Here is a 12,974-nt window from a genome sequence, read left to right as displayed (position 1 = left end):
GGCAGACTCCAGGTCCCCAGGGTCTCTAGAGTGGCCCTGGCCATCCCCTCTCTTCCTCCTCCAGCTGTGGACTGCTGTGGCTGCCCCCAGGAGGGGAGCTAGATGGAGGCTTAGCAGTGGCTGGGCCCCCACCCCCCAGGAAACTCAAAACCCTGGGCCAGCCGCGGGTGGCGGGTTGGGGCAGGCACAAAGAGGGCCTCTGTGCGGCCGGCTGGGCTGCCCACAGGATTCTGGGGGAGGAGGCAGGAGCCGGTTTCCGTCCCGTTCTGCTTCCTGCGGAGGCCGCCGGAATGCCCGGAGCTCTGGCCCAGCCTGGCCCGTCTGGCCCACCCGCAGCCCCTTCCCCATCTTTTCCTGGGCCATGGGGTACAACTGCAGACTTCTCTGCAACAGGGCCCTGAGAGCCACCCTCCAGGACCCAAGGGAAACCTAGGGGATTTCCCCAAGCTGAGAACTGAACTGAACCTCACCCTTTAGCTGAAGTCTTCCCTCCATATGCTGTGGAGCCCTCAGCCAGGGTTGGAGCACCAGGCCCTGGAGTCGTACAGACCTGAATTTAAATCCTGGCTCTGCCACTTACTGACATTGTGACCTTAGGCAGGTGACTTTATGTCCCTAAACCTCAGTTGCGTCATCTGTAAAATGAGGATAATAATAATGGTAGTAGAATCTGGTGAGAAAATGCATGTGAAATGCTTAGCACAGTGCCTGGCAAGCAGTGAGTGTGCGCTATTAGGATCTGCTGTTTATTTTTATTTATTTATTTATTTATTTATTTATTTATTCAAGGTGGAGTTTTGCTCTTGCTGCCCAGGCTGGAGTGCAGTGGTGCGATCTTGGCTCACTGCAACCTCTGCCTCCCAGGTTCCAGCAATTCTCCTGCCTCAGCCTCCCGAGTAGTAGCTGGGATTACAGGCATGTGCCACCATGCCCGACTAATTTTTGTATTATTAGTAAAGATGGGGTTTCTCTATGTTGGTCAGGCTGGTCTCAAACTCCCGACCTCAGATGATCCACCCGCCTCGGCTTCCCAAAGCGCTGGGATTACAGGCGTGAGCCACCGCGCCTGGCCAGGACCTGCTGTTTATTTTAATGTCCTCTGGGGAACTTAAGAGTAGAAGGGACTGGATGCTCCTTGCCCCGATGTGTCTCACCTCTTCTAGGGTTCAGTCTCAGCCCTGCATCCTGCTCAAAACCCTTCTCTCAAATCAGTTTCCTACCTGCAGATCGTATCAGTGACTGATTGGGGCCTCTGGGGCCTTCCTCCTGAGGTCTGGAGGGTGGAGGGGATTGCTGTCTGGAATCCTTTTTTTATTACCTCTGTATCTCTGCCTCCTTCCCCATAGTATGCCCTGGGATCGTGACTCCTCCAGTAGTTTGGGGTGAGGAGCAAGAGCCATTTGTTTCCATTTTACAAATGGGAGACAGGCTTAGTAGGGGAAAGAGCTTGGTAAAAGTCACTAGTCAGGGAGGGACAGGGTGGAGCCACAAACCTAGACCTCAGGACTCCAGTTCCCTAGCCAGTCCTATGCACATATGCCTCCCCAAACCCCAGACACACAACCACACCTCACATAGGAGCCCCAGAAGAACAGTGCCCCATCTCTGATTTCTTGGCTCATGTATCCCTGGGCTAGCCTTCCCTGGCTTGTCCCATGGTGAGGCCCATCAGGAGGGAGGTCCTGAGGGGGTACGTGGCCCTAATTTCTGATTGGTGTCAGCTCAGAGATCACCACATTGGGAAATGTTTACTACAAGATTCAGGGGATCCCAGATAGGCAGGGCATCATCACACCTGCTTAATCAAATTGCCTGCTCTAAATGGGGCAATAATAGGACTTCCTTTAGAGATGGGGTATGAGGATAACGTGAGATAAAGCATGGACAGTGTGGCACATAGGAAGAGCCCCGTACCTGTTAGCTGTGGTTGGTCCTATGTGACAAATGGGAAAACTGTCTCAGAGGCCAGTTTTTTCCCCACGGTCAAAAAATGAGGAAGGGTCTTCCTGAACCTTTGACTCTTCCAGGAAAGGAACCTGGCCTGAGAGAGGTGCCTATTGAGGAAAGGGCCTGTCTTTATCAGAGGCATACCAGGCATCTCACTCCTCAGAGCCACAGGTCAGAACATACATCCTGGCCGGGCGCGGTGGCTCACGCCTGTAATCCCAGCACTTTGGGAGGCTGAGGCGGGTGGATCACAAGGTCAGGAGATCAAGACCATCCTGGCTAACACGGTGAAACCCCGTCTCTACTAAAAATGCAAAAAATTAGCCGAGCGTGGGGGCGGGCGCCTGTAGTCCCAGCTACTTGGGTGGCTGAGGCAGGAGAATAGCATGAACCCTGGAGGCGGAGCTTGCAGTGAGCCGAGATCGCACCACTGCACTCCAGCCTGGGCAACAGAGCGAGACTCCGTCTCAAAAAAAAAAAAAAAAAAAAAGAACATACACCCTGCCTGGGGCCTCAGTGTTGCTGTTCATGAATGGGCTGATCCCCTCCTCCAGCTGTGTTGGGGAGCCCTGTAAAACAGAACAGAGTCTGGCTGGGTGTGGTGGCTCACACCTGTAATCCCAGTACTTTGGGAGGCTGAGGTAGGTGGATCACCTGAGGTCAGGAGTTCAAGACCAGCCTGGCCAACATGGTGAAACCCCATCTCTACTAAAAATACAAAAATTAGCCAGGTGTGGTGGTGTGCGCCCGTAATCCAAGCCACTCTGGAGGCTGAGGCAGGAGAATTGCTTGAACCCGGGAGGTGGAGGTTATAGTGAGCCGAGATCGGGCCTTTGCACTCCAGCCTGGGTGACAGAGCAAGACTCCGTCAAAAAAAAAAAAAAAAAAAAAGGGAGAAAACAGAGCTCTACGTACTCCAGGTTTGCTCAAACCCTTGTGTCCCAGCACAAACCCTTTAGTCCTCAGGCCAAGGCATGGTTGGTACCTGCCCCGGGAGGAGCGGTGTAAGAGGGTCAGGGTTATGGAGTCAGGGACATAGAAATGCTGTCCCTTGTTCTGTCTTTGACAGTCAGTCTTGGGGTGACTCTAGTGGGGTTGAGGCCATGTCTCACCCCAGTCCACCCACTGGGTGCTCACAGTGGCCAGTGTGTGGGGGGGGGGGTGTGTCCATCCACAGCTGGATGTGTGCCCTGTGCTCTCCGCCTGGGGCTGCGTTTCTCCCTGCCTCCAAGACCAGTCTCTCTGGGCTTGAGCAGGGCTTCTTTTTTTCCCTCTGGAAACTCCCCAGGCTGAATCATGGAAATCAGAGACGGAACACCCTCCCTTCCACCCCACTGCCCGGCTTGGTTCAACCACCATAGCCTGTGGTCTGCTTTGCGCACCATCAGCCTGTCTGCCTATTTTGCCTCACTTGGAGGCCAAGGAGACCAGCCCACCAAGGTGGTGGGGAGGGGGCAAGTCGGGGGTGTCAAGTGCTGCATGGAAGCGTGGAAAGTGGTGCATTGAGCCAGGATGTGCAGCTCTGCTGGGCTGGTGTTGGTGGTCCTGAAACACAGCCTCTTCCACAAGCCTCCCTGGGTAGGCAGGATGGCTGCAAGGCTGGTCAGCCAGCAAGGAATAGAGGGGGGATGGTACCTTGGTCAAACCCTGCCCTTGGTAGTGGTGATGGTTGCATAGCTCTGTAGATTTACTAAAAGTCATTAAATTATATGTATACTTTAATGTGGTAGAATTTTATAGTATGTAAACTATACCTCGATAAAATCATTTTTTAAGAATCCTGCCAGCCAGGCGCAGTGGCTCATGCCTATAATCCCAGCAGTTTGGGAGGCCCAGGTAAGAGGATTGCATGATCCTCATAGGAAGACTTCATCCCTACTAAAAAATTTAAAAAATAATAATAATAAAAATCCTGCCCTTGGCCTCAAGGCTCTGCACAGTTGGGACCCTGTCAGCCTCACAGACATACCTCACGCCCACTTCCCCGCCCGCCTAGGCTCTCTTTCATGCCTTTGTCCCCTCTCGTTGCTTCTCCTTATCCTTAACTCTCAGCCTAGCAGTCCCTTCCTCCAGGAAGGCCCCAGATAGTTCACTGTGTCCCCTTCCGGCTCTTGTTTCACACTGGTTCATGTGACTATGGGCCCAGCTCCTGTGTGCTCCTGGAAGACAGTGCTGGAGTCTGAGTCTGTGCTCTGCTGTCTCTCCGGTATCATAAGGTACAGGGGCTGCTCTCCGGGTACGTGCAGGGAAGATGTGTGCAAATGAATATCTAGAACATCCAGCTGTGGGCCACCTGTGTACATGTCTGTATGCAGATGGCACCATCTCATCCCAGGATGTCCCCTCCTTCCCAGTGCTTTCTGGCCCAAAAGTTAAAGATGGAACCCTGCAGGGGGTGAAGTGAGGCTCTTCTAGGGCTGAGGGTTGAATAAGGGCACTGCCACCACCTCCAGTGACCTCACTGCCAGCTGGCATTATGATGTCACTGGCTTAGCATTCCGGGCCCTGGGCATCTCCAAGTCCCCCAGGTGGGGGCACTCTCCTGGGGTCTGTGACAGCTTGCCCCCCACCACGGAGAGGTGACAGGCACGGTAACAATCCTGGGGAGTAAGAGCAGCCTTAGGGGTACCTAGGTCACCTGCTGTGGGCCATGGGCCACTTTGTCAGTTGCCAAGGTGGCCACAGAGCAGGGTGACTAACACTTGGGCTCTGGGTTCAAGCTCTACCCCTGCTAGACACCAGCTGTTTGACCTCAGACTGACAGCTTGAACCTCTCTGAGCCTACATTTCCTCATGTCTGAAATTGGCAATTAGTTTTTGTCTCCCCAGGTTCTAGGGAGGCATTCAGGAGCTAAGACTTGTAAAGCATAAAAACACAGGGCATGGGACACAGTGGATACTTAGTAAATGCTAGTTGATAGGATCCATTGGTTAAGGAAACCGGAGTGGTAACACAGGTGGTGGGGGCTGGCTAGAAGGGGGCAGGCTCCCTGCCTTCTGGGGCTGGCCAGAGCCTTAGGGTAGAGGCACGGGGTGGCCTCTACTGCCAGGAGGGTGGCCCCAGGTATGACTCTCCCTTTCTTTCCAGCTCAGCCAGTGAACTGGAGCCTACAGGAGGCATTGGGCCCTGCAGCCATGCTCTGGGGTCAAGAACCCATTGCCCCACCTCCTCCTCAGTCCTCACCAGTCCTCCTCCCCACCTCCTCAGCCCTCCTCCCCAGCCTCCTCCCCACCTTCCCCCAAGCCCTCCTCCCCACCTGCCCCCCAGTCCTTCTCCCCACCCTCCTCCCCATCTCCTCCCCACCTCCTCCCCACCTCTTCTCAGGCCTTGGGCTACACAGTGGGTCTGATCTGGTGTCCTCAGCACTTCTCCTCTACCCTTCCCTCTGCGTCCCTCTCCTATGGGCATGCCCAGCTGCCTTCTGGGACTCCCTCCTCAAGGCTGTTTACTTGTCTTTTAGACCCTTAAGTCCCTGAGCCTAGACAAGGTGTCCTGGGTCCCTGGGTCTCTGAACCCTGTTGCCCCAGACACTGCTTCCCATGACACTGTCTCCACTAACCTTGACCCTCTGCCCCCTCCTCTCGAGCTCTCCTTTTCTCTGACCCAACCCTCTAGTTCTCTGTCTCAAGATTCTGTCCCCACCACCTGTCTGTTCTGCCCCCACATGCCCCTCTGCCCCCCAGCTTTCCGTAACTTGTCCCCCCCTCAGCCCCCCGTGCTCTGTCCCCGCCCGTCAGCCCCTGGTCCCAGCGCCCGGCTGGCCGGCTCCTGCATGGACAAAGGGGTCCTTTGTGGGCTGACCGCGGCTGGCGGGGCGGCGGGGCGCTGGCTCCGCATTGCTGATGAAACGGAGCCCTTTGTTGTCCCTCCTCAGGCGCAGTATTTCTTTTTGGGGGCTGGATGCGTTCCTGGCAGGGCCGATGATGGATGCGCCCGCCGCCGCCCGCCTGCCCGCCAGCTTTCCCTCCCGCTCATTCCCGCTCTGCTTCAACACAGCCCTGACTCCTCCCCTGCTGCCTGGGCACTGCCAGGCCCTTCCTGGCCTGGAAGGGGGTGGCTGTGTGCCCTAAAGTAGAAGGCTTGGACCTGGGAGAACGTCCCCTCTATGTCCTCCGCTTCCATGAGTAGGGCAAATGGGATTTTTGGTCAGTGGTCCACTGGGACCAGGGCATCAGTTTTTCCTAAGGTCTGAAGGAGAAGATGAGCCAGGTACCAGGGCTGATTTGGAACAAGCTTGAGGACCAGATGTTCATGTCTGTCCACTCTGGATTTGAAAACAGTTGTCCCTGTGAGCCAGTCCCCCTGTGTACCCACCTCCCTCCTACTTCTGTGACTGAAAAACCATAGTGTTCTGCCTGCAGCACCTGTTTGGTGACATATCACATCCTCTGGTCCCAAGCTCAGCATGTCCCAGGACCTCAGAGGGTGGGAGTGGGTGGGCCCTGAGGCAGGACAGAATAGTGGAAGATCAGAGAAATTCCAAGAGAGGAACAGAACATGAGGTTTGGTCCCCACCAGGAGAGACTCAGGACAGAGACAAAAGCCGAGACACTCAGCCAGAGCGCCAGCCCTGAGCGCAGGCAGGCTGTGTTGGAGGGAGCTGACTTCTAATTGACCTGCCCGCCCTGCACGCAGAGCCAGATCCTGGAGCTGGGAGGAGGGAGGGGGTGAGCAGAGCAGGAGCAGCGTTAATGCAGCTATCGATTTCTGCCACCAGCCAGCAGGCCGCAGAGGCGGGGGATGCACACAGGGTCTGGGGCACAGCCTGCTCTCCTCCCCATCACGCCAGCCCACAAGACACCTGCCTTCTGCCTTCTCCCCTCACCCAGTATCTGGGCTGCTGGTGTTGTCATCCGGGGCAGGGCAGATGTGCTTAGTTGAGCAGGAACTGGATGAGCTGACTTGATGGTTTCTGTCTCTGATCTCACTGACCCTGGTCCCCAACACCTAGCCAGGGTCACTGATTCCTGTAGGGGTCACCAATCTCTGAGGAGAGGGGCTGAAAAGACCATCCTGGTCTTGGCCCTTATTAAGTGGGAAGGAACACAGCTATCCTTGGACACACATGGTCTTCTTGCTTCAGCTCTGACCTCTGATGCCCCCCAGCCCAGCATGGATTTTCTGCCAGGGCCCCCCGGCTCTGTCCTGGTGGAATCTGCCAGCTTGCCCAGCTCTTCCTCCCCACCCATTTCCCTCTGCAAGGAAGGAGCCCTAGGTGGTTCAGTGCCCACTGGGGAGGGAGAGGGAGTACCTGGCTGTTGATGCCAGCTACTCTTCTTACCCTAGAGACAGAGCTTTTCCTTTCCCCACATGCAGTCCTCTTTGGCCACTCCTTAGTCCTGGGGAAGCCTCCCTCTCCCCTACTTGGGGGCCTCAGTTTCCCCCTCTGTAAATGCAGAGGGTTGGACTAGATGCTCTCTTGGGACAGGCTTGAGTCCTGTGACTAGGGGGGTGGTGGGGTTGCCTGGGGACAAAGATCCAGTGTGTGCTGCCCTCAAGCCCAGGGCGCAATGGGGCCCGCCAGATGTGCGCCTCCCCCTTGAGCCGCCAGCTGCTCTGGGGCTGGGCCCTGTCCTCCCACCCCTCTCCTGGGGGATGCTAGGCCACAGCAGGCAGACGGAAGGGAGGCTGGAGAGCCAGGACTGATGAGGAAACCGCCGCCCTGCTCCATCTGGCCCAGTTCCTTCAGCTGAGGAGGCAGCTCAGACACCTTAGCCTTGAGACCTGAGTAGAGCAGGTCCTGTCCCATGAAGGGCTGCCTCGGAAACGTGGAGGTGGCCAGAGGAAAGGTTCCTGCTGGGCTCCACTCCCTTGAGGGTCATGCCTACTCCTCAGTGCCAGCCTGCCCAAGCCAGAGGCCCCTCTTGGCAACAGCCCACCCTGGCTCTCTGGGTTCTCACTGAGGCCTCCACCCAGGCCCTACTCTGCAGGCCTTGTGAGGCCTCCGCGCCCCCCCCCCCCAATCTGGGAGCGAGGCCAGAGCACCACAGTGAGGCCTGAGTAGAGACAAGAATGGGGTCTGAGACGATAATGATTGTGGTTCGGGGGTTGAGGAGGAAGCGTGTGCCAGGGTGTGCACAAGCATGTCCTCTCACTGTGGCAGGGGACGGTTTGTCCTCTGGCCCTGTGCTGCTCACCCTGTAGGAGGGGAGAAGATCCCTGAAATAAGTGTTCTGCACTCATTAGCAAACTCTGGGTTACACAAAGGCAACCAGGTTCCTTTGCCTGCAGGACATGTCAGAGCCTTGAAATAACTGATGTGTATTAGGAATCCCCAGATGAGGATTCAGGGGCCGCCTTCCAGACTGTATGATCTGTACCATTAAGCACTCTTCCCCTCGGACAGAGAAGGAAGATTAGGATGTGGAGGTAGTTTTTTTTTGTTTGTTTTTGTTTTTTGTTTTTGACAGGGCTTCACTGTCACCCAAGCTGGAATGCAGTGGCATGATTATAACTCATTGCATCCTCAACCTCCTGGGCTCAAGCAGTCATCCCATCTCAGTCTCCTGAGTAGCTGGGACTACAGGCATGTACCACCACACCTGGTTAACTTTTGTATTTTTTGCAGAGATAAGAGTTTCACCATGTTGTCCAGGGTGGCCTCAAAACCCCTGAGCTCAAGCGATCTGCCTGCCTCTGCCTCCCAAAGTGCTGAGATTACAGGCGTGAGCCACTGCACCCAGCTAATAAGCATCTCCAGCACTCTCCCACCCCAGCACAAGAAGGACTGCCTGCTTCCGGCAGGTTTTCCTAGACCCTAGCAGGGCAGATTTGCCTCCACCATGCCACTTGGTGTCTGTGTGTTCATAGACTGGTAGTTCTCCTAAATCTTGTTTCCATCATCTATAAAGTAGAGAATTACCAGCCACTGCTTCTAGAGTTCTTGTGGATCTTAACTGAGATAGTACAAATAAGAAATTTCTCACCAGGGTGGATCTGATGCTTAATAAATGCCTGGTCAAGCTCATGGTGGTCAGGATAACAGGACAGTTGATAGTGGCGGTGGTGGCGATGTTTAAGAGGGAGGTGTTCACTGCTGCCCTGACCCTATATCCTCTTGTTGTGACAGAGTGAAGACATTTCCACCTGGACACCTGACCATGTGCCTGCCCTGAGCAGCGAGGCCCACCAGGCATCTCTGTTGTGGGCAGCAGGGCCAGGTCCTGGTCTGTGGACCCTTGGCAGTTGGCAGGCTCCCTCTTCAGCAGGGTCTGGGCCTCGGCCCCACCATGTCGAACCTCGGCGGTGGCTCCCAGGACACTGGCGGCAGTAGCAGCAGCAACACCAATGCCAGCGGTGGCAGTGGCAGCAGTGGCCCAAAGGCAGGAGCAGCAGACAAGAGTGCAGCAGTGGCTGCCACTGCACCAGCCTCAGTGGCAGATGATGCACCACCCCCCGAGCGTCGAAACAAGAGCGGTATCATCAGCGAGCCCCTCAACAAGAGCCTGCGCCGCTCCCGCCCGCTCTCCCACTACTCTTCTTTTGGCAGCAGTGGTGGCAGTGGCAGTGGCAGTGGCAGCATGATGGGCGGGGAGTCTGCTGACAAGGCCACTGCAGCTGCAGCCGCTGCCTCCCTGTTGGCCAATGGGCATGACCTGGCAGCGGCCATGGCAGTGGACAAAAGTAACCCTACCTCAAAGCACAAAAGTGGTGCTGTGGCCAGCCTGCTGAGCAAGGCAGAGCGGGCCACGGAGCTGGCAGCCGAGGGACAGCTGACGCTGCAGCAGTTTGCGCAGTCCACGGAGATGCTGAAGCGCGTGGTGCAGGAGCACCTCCCGCTGATGAGCGAGGCGGGTGCTGGCCTGCCTGACATGGAGGCTGTGGCAGGTGCCGAAGCCCTCAATGGCCAGTCCGACTTCCCCTACCTGGGCGCTTTCCCCATCAACCCAGGCCTCTTCATTATGACCCCGGCAGGTGTGTTCCTGGCCGAGAGCGCCCTGCACATGGCGGGCCTAGCCGAGTACCCCATGCAGGGAGAGCTGGCTTCTGCCATCAGCTCCGGCAAGAAGAAGCGGAAACGCTGCGGCATGTGCGCGCCCTGCCGGCGGCGCATCAACTGTGAGCAGTGCAGCAGTTGTAGGAACCGAAAGACTGGCCATCAGATTTGCAAATTCAGAAAATGTGAGGAACTCAAAAAGAAGCCTTCCGCTGCTCTGGAGGTAACGGCGCCTTAGAGGGAGGTGTGTGGGCTCTTGTGTCTGTCTGGCAGTCCAAACCCACCCCCATCCCCTGACCCCACCTCTCCTACCTGGGCAAGTGTCTGGGGGATGCCCCCCCAGTCCTTGGGGTCTGGGGGTCTGGCTTCGAGACACCAGTTTACTGCCCCAAAAGTCAGAACCACATTCTGAGAATTCCATCAGGCCATAATTTGCAAGGCAAGCTTGAAATTCCAGGTAAGGACCTAGCATTCTCAGCCAGGCCCTGGAATTCTGATTCCTCTCCTGGGGTTCTGGGTCAGGTATTGATATTTCCATACAGGTCCTAAGTTTCTGATGCTCAGACATGGCCTAAAGCATCCAGTCCATGACTTAGAACTCTGCGTCTCTCCCCTGCCCTGTTTCACAGGCTCTGTGCCCTTAAGCCCTTCATTTGCCCCTCCAGGGCCATTTTGCCCCCAAGGCCACCCAAGGATAGAGCTGCTCCAGTGCTGGGTGCCCTGCTCTGAGGCCTGGAAGAACCCTTGGTCTGGGCACCTACTTGACAGATTTTTGGGGCCGGGGTAAGGGAAGGTGACCATGAGCCCAGAGTGGTCAAGGACCTAGCCACTGTGGGGTTGGCTTGGAGAAGGCAGGGGGTTCCCATGCTGCTGTCTCTGCATCCCTGTGGCAGGGCCCGTCCCCGTGCCCCTGGATGCAGCAACCTAGCTGGAGTGCCAGGCCTGGGTACAAAAGCATCTTTTCAGCCTGCAGTCCCTGCCCCTATCCCCGCCCCTCTACGAGTGGGCTTGACGCAAATGTCCAGAATGTTTGGAAAACAACAGTGGTGTATCCCAGCCATGGCCTCCTGGTTACCCTCCCCAAGCCCAACCCCAACCCCAACTCCAGCCCCAGCCCCAGCCCCAGCCCCAGCCCTTCCATTTCTGCTCTCCTATGTACACACAAAGGCACCCACTTTAGTCCAGTGTAGACACACATGCACACACACGTAGACACGGCTGCTTGAGAAATAGCCCAAATACCCACCTCCCACAGCTCCATACCGCACAGCTCAGCATAGCACGAGGCACACACCCATATGCACACCCGCCGCACGTGCTTGCACGCTCATTTACGGAAACATGCCACAGCCACCTGGCGCTGTTGCCTTTGGGCCAGGGGAAGGGTCTTCCTCTCTGGAAGGAGGGTTCCTGGGCACAGTGGCTCAGGAGGCCTCAGAGTCCTCCGGGCCTTCCAGCAGCCCAGCAGGTCGAGCTCCTCCTTTTGCCTGGCTGGGGTGGCAGGAGCTCCGAGGGGTGGCTGCTCTTCCTCCATGCCTGTCCCTCCACCATGAGGCCATCCACGGGGGAACGTCTTTGCTCCAGGCCTACCCGGACCCTGACTGAACTCTCTCCTTGTTTTTGTCTCCTGCCCCCGCCAGAAGGTGATGCTTCCGACAGGAGCCGCCTTCCGGTGGTTTCAGTGACGGCGGCGGAACCCAAAGCTGCCCTCTCCGTGCAATGTCACTGCTCGTGTGGTCTCCAGCAAGGGATTCGGGCGAAGACAAACGGATGCACCCGTCTTTAGAACCAAAAATATTCTCTCACAGATTTCATTCCTGTTTTTATATATATATTTTTTGTTGTCGTTTTAACATCTCCACGTCCCTAGTATAAAAAGAAAAAGAAAAGAAAAAAAATTTTAACTGCTTTTTCGGAAGAACAACAACAAAAAAGAGGTAAAGACGAATCTATAAAGTACCGAGACTTTCTGGGCAAAGAATGGACAATCAGTTTCCTTCCTGTGTCGATGTCGATGTTGTCTGTGCAGGAGATGCAGTTTTTGTGTAGAGAATGTAAATTTTCTGTAACCTTTTGAAATCTAGTTACTAATAAGCACTACTGTAATTTAGCACAGTTTAACTCCACCCTCATTTAAACTTCCTTTGATTCTTTCCGACCATGAAATAGTGCATAGTTTGCCTGGAGAATCCACTCACGTTCATAAAGAGAATGTTGATGGCGCCGTGTAGAAGCCCCTCTGTATCCATCCACGCGTGCAGAGCTGCCAGCAGGGAGCTCGCAGAGGGGAGGGAGCGCCAGGCCGGCTGAGCTGCACCCACAGTCCTCAGACTGGGATCCCCTACCCCAACAGTGATGATTTTGGAAAAAAAAAATGAAACTTCTGTTCGTTTATCCTTTGCGATCTGGGGAGCCCCATCTCGATATTTCCAATCCTGGCTACTTTTCTTAGAGAAAATAAGTCCTTTTTTTCTGGCCTCTCTAATGGCAACAGAAGAAAGGGCTTCTTTGCGTGGTCCCCTGCCAGTGGGGGTGGGTGCCCAGGGGGCCCCCTGCGGCCTGGGCCCCCCTGCCCACGGCCAGCTTCCTGCTGATGAACATGCTGTTTGTATTGTTTTAGGAAACCAGGCTGTTTTGTGAATAAAACGAATGCATGTTTGTGTCACGAAGCACCGCTGGCTTCTTGCTCTCCGGTTTTGGGGGGCTGACTTGGGGGCCGTTCTTGAGCAGGGGTTGTCTGGGACCACCTGGAGGAGGAAGAAGGATGGCCCAGGGACATTTAGAATGGGAATTTCTTGGGGAATAGAGGCCTCTGGATCCAGAATGGGCAAGAGCAGGAGCAACCAGCCCAGCAGACAGGAGGGAAAGGCTCTTAATCTGGAAGTCGCTGGTACCAGAGTACCTCATCTGCCTGGTTGCACCCCATGCCCCAGAACCTGGACCTCCAGGGACCTTCACTCACCTGGGGCCACCTCTGTTCACCTAAGTTCATCAGGGCCCGATGAGTAAAGCAACCAGCAGCATAAAGTGGGTGGGGGTAATGCTGAGCCACCTGTTCAGCGTCTTCTTTCTTCTTACCTGGCAGGGATC

The 12,974-nt window shown here is 55.7% G+C and overlaps 1 protein-coding gene across 6 annotated transcripts in view; it reads left to right on the top strand.

The window, feature by feature from the left end:
- CXXC5 (CXXC finger protein 5) overlaps positions 1-12,553 on the top strand; it is a 35,867-nt gene extending 23,314 nt beyond the window's left edge. For 4 of the 6 annotated variants that reach the window (XM_038009513.2, XM_008014640.3, XM_008014642.3 and 1 more), the window contains exons 2-3: positions 9,018-10,107; positions 11,525-12,553. In XM_038009513.2, coding sequence (XP_037865441.2) covers positions 9,178-10,107; positions 11,525-11,569 — 975 coding nt within the window. In that variant the 5' untranslated portion in view covers positions 9,018-9,177 and the 3' untranslated portion in view covers positions 11,570-12,553. Of the gene's footprint in view, positions 1-8,358; positions 8,475-9,017; positions 10,108-11,524 lie in introns of all 6 variants that reach the window. The other 2 variants (XM_073010644.1, XM_073010645.1) reach the window with 1 other exon arrangement.
- The last annotated feature ends 421 nt before the right edge of the window (positions 12,554-12,974 follow it).

Source organism: Chlorocebus sabaeus, chromosome 23, assembly GCF_047675955.1.
Source record: "Chlorocebus sabaeus isolate Y175 chromosome 23, mChlSab1.0.hap1, whole genome shotgun sequence".
NCBI lineage: Eukaryota > Metazoa > Chordata > Mammalia > Primates > Cercopithecidae > Chlorocebus > Chlorocebus sabaeus.
This window is presented reverse-complemented; position numbering and strand designations above follow the sequence as displayed.